Raw genomic sequence first — 10003 nt, 5'->3', positions numbered from 1 at the left:
CAAGAAATGAGCTGGTGTGAAGTCTTGTGTACACTGAATGGAAGAAGGAAACATGAAACAAAGGAGGATGAAAAAACTCACCATTAGGGATTGTGACAGTATTTTTGGAGTACAGGTATATTTCATCAAACATTTAGAGTACCAACTATTATATTACCTAGGAAGAAAAAAATTAGTGGCTTAAAACAACATACATGTATTATATGTATTATATGTATTAGTATATGTAGGCTGGGAATCTGGGTGCAGCTTAGCTGAGTCCCCTGGTTCAGGGTCTCTGATAACGTTACAGTTATCTTCAGGTTCAACTTGGGGTTGGGGGTAGGAATCTGTTCCCAGGGTCACTCACATGGTTATTAGCAGGATGCGGCTGCTCAAGTGTTGTTGGACTGAGGGATTCAGTTCTTTGCTGGCTATTGGCTGGACATTTTTCTCAGTTCCTTGCTATGTGGGCAGCTCACAGCATGGCAGCTGGTTTTCCTTGGAGCAAGCAAGCAAGCAAGGAAGAGAGGTCAAGCAAGTGAGGAGCCAGAATCTTTCTTGAAAGCCCATTACTTTTGCCATATTCTATGTGTTTGAAGGAAGTCGAGCCCACACTGAAGGTTAGGGAGTTACACGAGGGTATAAACACCAAGAAGAAGAATATTTGGAGCTATCTTTGAAGCTGCCTACCACATGGGTCATAACTAGGGGCTGATTTTGTGAAAATCAGAAATGTTTGATAGATAAAGGTTTGTATTCCAACATTAAGGAGAATGTACATGTTTCTAACTTACTTATGTTGAGAGTTATGCTAAAAGGATGTGGTGAAGGGGGCAGCAGATTAAAAAATGAAAACCAAGGACCAAGAGAAGAGTGAGAAACCTATTACACAAAGATGGTACCTGTCCATAAACTGGAATTTCTACTCAAGTTTTAAAGTATTCTCAAAAGTCCCAGGAGATAGGACCAGATAAATGGAATAGTTCACATGATAATCCACTGTTTAAAGACCACAGAGTTCCAAGACCTTTGACTGACCCCACTCACTGGGAAACACTTGCAAAGGAGAGGAAGTAATACATAATATCTGAATGTGCCATTGTAAGAAACTTGAGACAATTGGCAGACTCCTTTATATTTAAAATGAGCAAACTAATAAAAAATGCTAAAAACAAAATGAGCAAGTTATATTTCTAACAACTTTGTTTCCCTTAAGGGAGGAGTCCAGAAAGAAAGAAAAATCACAGTGTTGGGGGAAGACTTTTAGAATAGGCTCTCTCTTCCCTAATCTAGGCAGGCTGGTGATCTGGTCCCTGCCCATCTCTCAGGCCTCCTCTCCCATCACTCACTACCTGGCAAGTCTTGCTGCAACCATATGGGCCTCCCTGTCAGTCAGCAAAACACCAGCTCCTCCCCAAATCTCATTTCATCCAGGTCCCTGCTCAAATGTCATTTTCCAAGAAGGAGCTTCCCTGAGTGCTATCTAAAATAGCACAGAACTGCCTCATACCCTTACCTTGCTTTTTTATTTTCTTTATACCAGTTACCCCTTTCTGAAAGTACATCATGCCACTATTCATTGACTTTTGATTTCAGCTCAGGTCATGATCTTGGGATCATGGGATGGAGCCCCTAGTGGGGCTCTGGGCTCAGCATGGGTCTGGTTGTCCTTTTCCCTCTGCTCTTCCCCCATGTGTGCTCTCTCTCTCTCTCAAATAAATAAATAAAATCTTAAAAAAAAAAGTTTACATTATGCCTTTTTCCCTTTGTTTATTGCCTGACTCCTCCACGGAGATCTAAGTTCTGTGAGTTCAAGGTCTTATTAATTATTTATTTATTTGAGGGAGAGAACGAGGGGAAGGGGCAGTTGGAGAAGCACACACCCCACTGAGCAAGGAGCCCAATGCAGGGCAATATCCCAGGGTGCAGGACTGGATCCCAGGATCCTGGCACCAAAGCCAAAGGCAGACGATGAACTTACTGAGCCACCTGGTGTCCCCGAATTCAAAGTCATAACTCACAGCTCTTGAGGACCTGATGAAGCAAGCCATTGACTTTTATCAATAATGTCTGTAGAGTGAACTGAAAGAGGAAAACATGAAGCCCACAAAAAAACGTGTCAGGAGAAGAGCATAACAGAACTAGGGAGAAAAATGTGAGGAACAATGACTATTTGCTAGAAATGTGCTAATACAAATTCACGCACAATGCGTAATATTTATATTTGTGAATACGTAACTAATTTTTAAAAAAATTTCTAAACTCAAATGAGCTAATATACATTAAGAAAATATTTAAGACCCTATATAAACATATATAATATTTAAGACAGTATATAAATCTGCCCACACAGCGGCTCTCTTCCCCTCCACAAGCGCGGAGAACTTTTATGAATTCTAACCGAAGGTACGGAGTTCACCCGCCCTCCTTTATGGAATGTATTCTTGTCGCTATTTGGTTGGCTGTTCCTCCCAGGCGCCCCTTTATCACTGGCCAAGCTCTCAGTCCATCACTCCCAGACCCAAGCACTCCATTGGTCCGCTGCTTCAGAGAGCGGTGGCTGGTTGCGCTCAGGCAGAAGGAGTTCCCCGGTGACGTCAAAGGCTCTCCCCGCCCACATTCCAAAGCCTGGGCAGAGACTTCCCTCTGCCCAGCCTTTCGGAGCGGAACGGGGAGGAAAGCCAGACTTCTGATTGGATAGGGCGGGCGAGGTGAGTATCCGATTGGTCGCTTCCCTAGAGGGAGGTGGGTCATAGCTGGGTCCTGGAGCCGAACTGAGGAGCCCTGGGGAGCCTCAAAGTTTGTGTCTGGAGCAGTAGCGGAGAGTGGGCTTATTGCGAAGGGATTTTCTTGGGATGAGAGCTGCTCTCCTGCCTTCATTTTGGATGCGCGCCCTGCTTTAACCCCTGCAGCCTTCAGCCGGATCCCTGGACAGCCTGTCTCCCCTGCACTTCTCAGACTTCCGAGGACCCCGGACCGGAGCCCTTAGCACTTCTCCCTCGGGCAGAGCAGAGAACGTTTCTTCCTAAGTGCATAAGCTTCACGCACACGCGCACACACCCACACACGCGCACACACCCCGCGGAGCCGGACCTTACCCTCCGAGGCGGCTCTGCCCGCTCCCCTCCTGCCCTCAGCATCCTCGGCCCAGCGTCCCTCGGACCAGCATGGAGGTGCTGGAGAGCGGGGAGCAGAGCGTCCTGCAGTGGGACCGCAAGCTGAGCGAGCTGTCAGAGCCCGGGGAAACCGAGGCTCTGATGTACCCTACGGTGAGGACTCGCGGGACGGGGACCGGGCAGCTTGCGAGGGAGAAGTACTGTCGATATGGGAACTGCTTGGGGGCAGGGACGTGGGAGGGAAGTCTTTGGGAAGAGGCAGGCATGCCCAGAGGAGATCTAGGGAGAGGTGTGGTTTTACAATCCGAAGAGATAACTGCGGGCCCCTGGCCCTTTTCAAGTTTCGTTAACAATATTGACAGTTTGTATTTCTTTGGCAATTTATAGTCTTTTCCCGAGTCTTTTTCACATCGCAGTATCATTTGCTCTTGCTGTCAGTACTGTAAAGCCGAAGGGGGTCGTGGTGGAGAATAATGCGCCACTGTTGAGCTTGCTACTGACTTGGTGGGAAGGTTTTTCAAAAGCTAAACAAAGTGGCATTTTCTTTCTTTCGCTGTCAGACTCTTTCTCTTTACTTTTTGTTTATATTTCAGGAAGTACACGTGTGTGTGCGTGTGTGTGTGTTTGGAAAAGCCCGTTTGATATGAGGAGAGAGACTGCTTTATTTGGGCTCTTTAACTGTACAGCCAAGCAGTCTGCTTCCTCTCTCTTCAGGGGAAAGATCACAGAGTATGGAAAATCTGAGGCAGCTGCATATTGCAGAAAAGCTTTGGAGAAGGTGGGACGGCTCACCAGTTCTTTGTTCAGTCTTATGCCTCAGGGACCCCTTTGGGGATTGACGTGTCACAGGAATTCTGCCCATTTGTTTTAAAAGTTTCAATTTCAAATCATTGGTATTACATTTGCGAAATGAAATTGTTTCCAACAGCCAGCAATGTTAATATGATTTTATGTGAGATCTATTTGTTTTTTGTTTCTTATAAATGCAAAAGTTTGTAGTGAGGAGAGAGAGAGTGAGAGACAGAGAGAGAGATCACTAATGAGAAAACGAGAAGCTTGGCTGTGTCCCCTTCATGATTTTTCTAAGGGGGTCAGGGCCAGGATATTTGAAACTTTTGCAAAATGGCCTGTAGGCTCCACCTCCCTCCTTGGCCTTTGCCTCTGGTTGACGTTATTTTGGGAAAAGGGATGAGGGCCTCCCTGGGATTCGCACCAAGGCACTTGCGATGGCTGAGAATGGCTTGTGCCGGGTGGAGAGGGAGTGGTAGTTCATGCTGGGGCGAAAGCCAGATGTGTACTGTGATCTGGGTTTTGCTCACTGAGGCTTTCCCTGAGGAGACCACATGGGCTGCATTTGCATTGAGGGCCCAGATGTGCTTCCTGTTGTCAGCACAGAGATTAGAGCACCTTAGTCCTCAAATGTCTTCTGGTGATTGGGTGCTCCAGGTGTTTCTACTGACATGGGCTTTGTGTTGGGGGGGGGCTCTTCTCTTTTGTACTTAAACATACTGTGAAAATGTCTCACCCAGCAGCTGTCATGCCATAACTTTGGGCCTATCTTTCCGCTGGTGGCATGAATTATGCGCAGCCATACAGGTTTCCTTTCAGCCTGTGACTTGCACTTGTGTGATCACGGACTAGGATTTGAGATCCTGCTACCTGTGACTATGACCTTTAAGTCCAGACGGAACCATCTGTACTGGCTCTAGTTAAGATCTTTGTGCACCGTTACATTCCTTTTGGTATTAAGAGCTCAGTTTTTGGGGCGCCTGGGTGGCTCAGTGGGTTAAGCCGCTGCCTTCGGCTGAGGTCATGATCCCAGGTCCTGGGTTCGAGCCCCACATCGGGCTTTCTGCTCAGTGGGGAGCCTGCTTCCTCCTCTCTCTCTGCCTGCCTCTCTGCTTACTTGTGATTTCTCTCTGTCAAATAAATAAATAAAATCTAAAAAAAAAAAAAAAAAAGAGCTCAGTTTTTCAATGTTACTGTGATGAAGCAGTGATGTGTGATTATTTTTCTTCTACTTTTTTTTTTTTTAATGACTTTTACGTCTGCCACTTAGGGATGTGTCTCTCCTCTGGGCAGCTCACTCTTGTAAAATGTCACTCATCATTGCTACAAGTCATTGCCAACACACTGTGTATATGAATTAGTGTTGAAAGAGGTATTGGATTTAGTCGTACAGATGACTGGATTATATTCCCTCTAAACTAAGGGGAGTTTGCCAGAGATTTGAACATAGATAACTTTCCCATCTGTTTCTTGAACTCTGTTGAGTATCCAGTTGCAGAGCTGGTTATTATTGCTATTAGTCCAAAATGTGGAATAGCCTGACCTCCAGGTCGAAATAGGGATTTAGTTACTGCATGCATGGTTGCTCATGCTCTGTTTTAGCAAAACCTGTCACCTGCTTGATTTTAAAAACAGAGAAGGTTCAAGTTGCCTGAAGCTGGGACATACCATCTCTGGCAACTTCTGTGAACCATCAGGAGCAGTGTTTTTCTCATTTGGTTAGTTGTGAAGAAGTCTTCTTGGTTCAGAAGGGCAAAGGTTTGGTGGGGTGGTGGTGGATAGGATAGAAGTCTACAAAATAATGAAGTGTGTGGATAGAATGAATATGCATTTGCTCATTAGATCCTGGGTTATGAGAGCTTTGGGCTTCCTTTCGAGGCTTAAAAAATAGTTTCCATACAGATGACAATATATTATTTTAAATCAGTGAGTAGTACTTCTACGAACACTGTTGTTTCTGGAGTATGTACGGGCTAAACATGGGTTTAGAAAAGATGGCAGATCTAAAGATGAGTGTGTGGTGTCTCTTTTCTGGTTTGAAATGCTTGTGAGAAACCTGGTTCCTTCCCCCAAGCCTACCTGGATGTTAGGCGTTTCTAACACATATGTCGTGTTCCTCTAAGATTCTGCGCAAATCACATTTCTGGGAATTTGTTGTGGGGTTTTGTAATTTAAAGAGCAAAACAGGCTATGCGTTTTATCTACTTATATATACACTGTTCATATTCAGAAGGATGCTCGAGATATGGATAATTGTTTCTCGAAAGGGGACCTGGGGATTGGAGGTCAAGAGAGGGAGCAGGGGTGAGGGAGTTATTTACGAGCTATCCCTTGTATGCTGTTCTGACTTTTACCTCCTGAATGTATTAAAAAAATGTAAAATTAAAACTTAAAGGTGCCATGTAACACTGGACTGGAGGTAATCTTAGCCTGAGTCTCTCTAGGGGAAGAAGAGAGGATCTGATGCTCCATTAAAACTCAACACTTCCCAAGTCGGTGGAGGCCTTGGGGGAACAGAGGAGGAAGCGGCAGCTCTGGGTGGAAAGCGTCTCTAAGGATAGAGAGTTAACCGTGAGTTTGGTTCTGGTAAACTTTATGACCGTGGCAACTTTCTTATATCTCAGTTTAACAATCTGGAAAATAGGGATTTTTTTTTTCAATTTTTGCAATGGTTTTAATCTTCGTAAAAAACTCTGAAGTCTTTGCAAAGATAATGACAGACATTCTGCTTGTCTATTGTTGTGCTATTCATATAAATCCAGTACCGTGTAAGGTTATTTGGTGGCTCTGCGCTATAATTTTATATCTAGTTGGTGTTCAAAGTAAAATGACCGGTTCCAGACAGTGGGAGGTAGAGAGTTAAGGGTATGTTCGACCTGCCTGGTATCTGGATGTAAAGGTCATCTGACTTCCACCTCTATCACTGAGTGCTGGGATGGAGCTGGCTAATCTCACAGGCTGCTGGTCTCCCCTTCCTCCTGGCTGGCCCAGTGACTCATGTAGCTCCAGAGGGATACTGAGGCTTTTGGGTTAATGTTCACCTTGGAGACAACTGTTGTTGGCCCTGCCAGGTTCTTAGGGGGAACCTGGGGTCCTCCTGGCTTGAGAAGATCATTACTTGTCACCTGATCTCCATGAACTGAAGGATGAGTGATGGGTTCTCATGGAAGAATTGCAAAGCAGATAGACTTTGTCTCCAAAGCCCTCACTTCACCTTTCTTGACCTTTGTTTTCATGTTTTTCTCCCTTCTTGGACCCCAAGTACTGGCTGTAATGGTATTCTCTTTCTAACTCCCCCTCTTAAATTTTGCTGTCATGAAAAAATCTGATGAGCTTATACTGAATATTTAATTATTAGTGAGGCTTAACGTATGACCCCCTAAATGGGCATTTAGATTTAATGGTAATTATATCAGCTCAAACGGGTGGATCTCTAAATGGAGAATTTAAGGCAATCCCTAGGTTGTAGGGAAGGAATATTTGGGGAGTGGAGGGAGTGCCCACTATTCTTCTATTCTAGATAGGGGGCCCTTATTCATAAGGTAGCCAGTTACCTATGTTGCTAATTTATCTATGATCTAAAGGATTTTCAGTGGCTTGGTGAAATTTCTTTGACCCATTATATTTTTGTCTCTAAACTTGTTCTCATGGTGATAACACAGGTTGGGGGCAGGTAGACTCAGGCACAGTTCTGAAAGGTGAGAGGGTAGTACTGAGTTTTATACTTGCCCTCTTTCTTGAAAGACCCCCAGGTAAACGTTCTGTGGAAGCAGGGTGGTCTGATGTGAAGTTGCTCTTGCAGGAAACGAGGCATTGCCTCTAGATTAATAATTGAATTAAATTATAATGTTTGCAGCTATAAGTAAGTGAAATGGATTCAGACTGCTTGTACAATAAGTAAATTATGTCATGTCATAAGAGGCCTAGAGGTATAACTCCTTGTTTGGCTGATTTGACAAGTCCTCTGTTTTTTGTTGTTTTTTTTTTTTTTTTTAAGATTTTAGTTGACAGAGAGTGAGAGAGCACAAGCAGGGGGAGCAGGAGAGGGAGAAACAGACTCTCCATGGAGCAGGGAGCCTGATGCGGGGCTCGATCCCAGGACCCTGGGAACATGACCTGAGCCAACGACAGACGCTTAACTGAATGAGCCACCCAGGTGCCCCTCAGTAACTCCTCTAAATGCCATCCATCTATGTGCAGATTTCATTTTTGGGTTGGATGCAATCAGAAAACAGCTCATTCCCACATGAGTTCCAGGTGTTGGATTCAAAAAGACATCCAGAGGAAAAAGAGAGCTTGATTCTTCCTGTAACCCTTTTTAGGAAGGAAGAAACCTTTTGCAGAAGCTCACTAGCTGATTTCTCTTTGAGCTTCATCAGCAAGGATTGGGTCACTTGACCATTTTAAAACCAAGGGCTGGAAAGGGATTTACACAGTTGGCTCAGATTAGTCAAGCAGGGGTTGAGGAGCTCTTGTCGGGTCAGCCAGTGCAGTTGTCATGATCATTAGAAAAATAGTCCAAGTTGGCAGTCCTTTCTTTAGTGTGTTTGTTGGACCAATGGCTGTTTCCCTCACAGAGATGGGCTAGCTGATGGAAAATGTTTTAAAATCCACAATAATTAGCCTTGGAAACAAAAGATCAAACCAAGTCCGGTGCCACTTGCAAAGCTCTTAGAGTATTATTTAGCCATGCCAATAACACCCAGCGAAGGAAGATTAGAGAGACAGAACTGACCTCTGAAATGCACACAACAGCTAGCAGAGAGGGTGTGCTGCAGTGTCCCAACCCACTAACGAGGAAATGTAGAATTCACTCTATTATCTGACCTATCTGTATCAAGGTCAAATATTGGGGCCGGAGGTAACTAACTAAGCCTGCAATCATGCTTATCATGCAAGACAAGAATGACTTGTTTCGTTCGAGGTCCACACAACCTCATATCAGCAGGTGGAAAGCTGAATGTCAGTTTTCAAAGAAGCTGTTTCTTTCTGTTGCTTGTGGCCATTCAAGTATTAATAAGCCCATGTGTGCCTGTTGGCATCTTGAGCTGCCTGCCTCAGACTGGCATAGCTCTGACCTGTCTGCTGTCTTAGGGCAAATGGCCCTAGGCCGTGGTGGGGCATTTAGTAGGGTTTTGGGCCTACAGCTGTAGGACATCTGAACTGTCCAAGTAAGTAATTTTATGAAAGAGGGAAGTGTTCATATTCCCTGTTGGTGCAGAGTCGGGATTGAAAGAAAATGACGAGACCCACGATCTTTGGGTCAACCTTGAACCTATCTCCTTCCTCCCTGCTCACCACATGTTCTCCCTCTCTTTCAAATGAAGTTCTAAGTGACCTTGATTTTTCCTGTAACCAAATCCTATAGGCACAGAGGAGGCATTGGCCTGTTTCATCTACTAAGAATCTGAGGCCTAGAGCAATAAAGAGATTTGCTCTGCTGAAACACAAGCTCCTTGAGGAGAGGGGACATGACTTTGGCTTTTCTGTGGTCCCATGGTGCTTAGCCAAGTGCAAAATGCTCAGAGAAGCACAGTAATGCTCGATGCCTAATTAAGTGGAGTGGAGTGAGGCAACCTTGGAGAATGGATGAGCTTGGTAGCCTTGACCTCTTTTGTTATTATATTTTTTTAAACTCTGAAATCTCATAAATGCTTCTGGAAATCTGAAAATTTAGTGTGAAAGCGACATGGGTAATTCAGTGTCAATATCTTTTCTTGTTTATAGAGAACAAGGTGGAAATGTGGGTGATTGTTGAACAGCCCCAGTCTTCACGGGAATGCAGGCCAGCGTGGTGGAAAGGGTGGTCTTCAGGGTTAGGCAGATTCTGTGTCAACGTCACTAGTTCTCTAGTGACCTTGGGCAAGTTACCTCACATGTCACTGCCTGGCCCATAATAGATACTCTTCCCCGCCCCAGCCCGAACCCCCATCTCTACTAAGTTAACCGTCTTCTCTCTGAGGAGGAGATGCCCCGACCTCAGGAGTCTGACATCACTCAGGAAGCATGGGGGCCTGTTATTAGTCTCACACATCCTCATTTCCTGCCCTCCCCAGCTTCTACCGTCTGCTGTAAACACAGGTCTCTGCCTTGAACACATGTTTGCCAGATGCTGT

At 44.9% G+C, this 10003-nt stretch overlaps 1 protein-coding gene across 1 annotated transcript in view; it reads left to right on the top strand.

The window, feature by feature from the left end:
* The first annotated feature begins 2736 nt into the window (after nt 1-2736).
* The window catches only part of CREB3L2 (cAMP responsive element binding protein 3 like 2), a 109373-nt gene continuing 102106 nt past the window's right edge, over nt 2737-10003 (top strand). Inside the window, exon 1 of the mRNA XM_047694696.1 lies at nt 2737-3251. Coding sequence (XP_047550652.1) covers nt 3150-3251 — 102 coding nt within the window. The 5' untranslated portion in view covers nt 2737-3149. The remainder of the gene's footprint in view (nt 3252-10003) is intronic.

The sequence above is a fragment of the Lutra lutra genome, chromosome 11 (genome assembly GCF_902655055.1).
Source record: "Lutra lutra chromosome 11, mLutLut1.2, whole genome shotgun sequence".
Lineage (NCBI taxonomy): Eukaryota > Metazoa > Chordata > Mammalia > Carnivora > Mustelidae > Lutra > Lutra lutra.
Note: the sequence above shows the minus strand (reverse complement) of the source record. Positions and strands in the feature narration are given on the sequence as shown.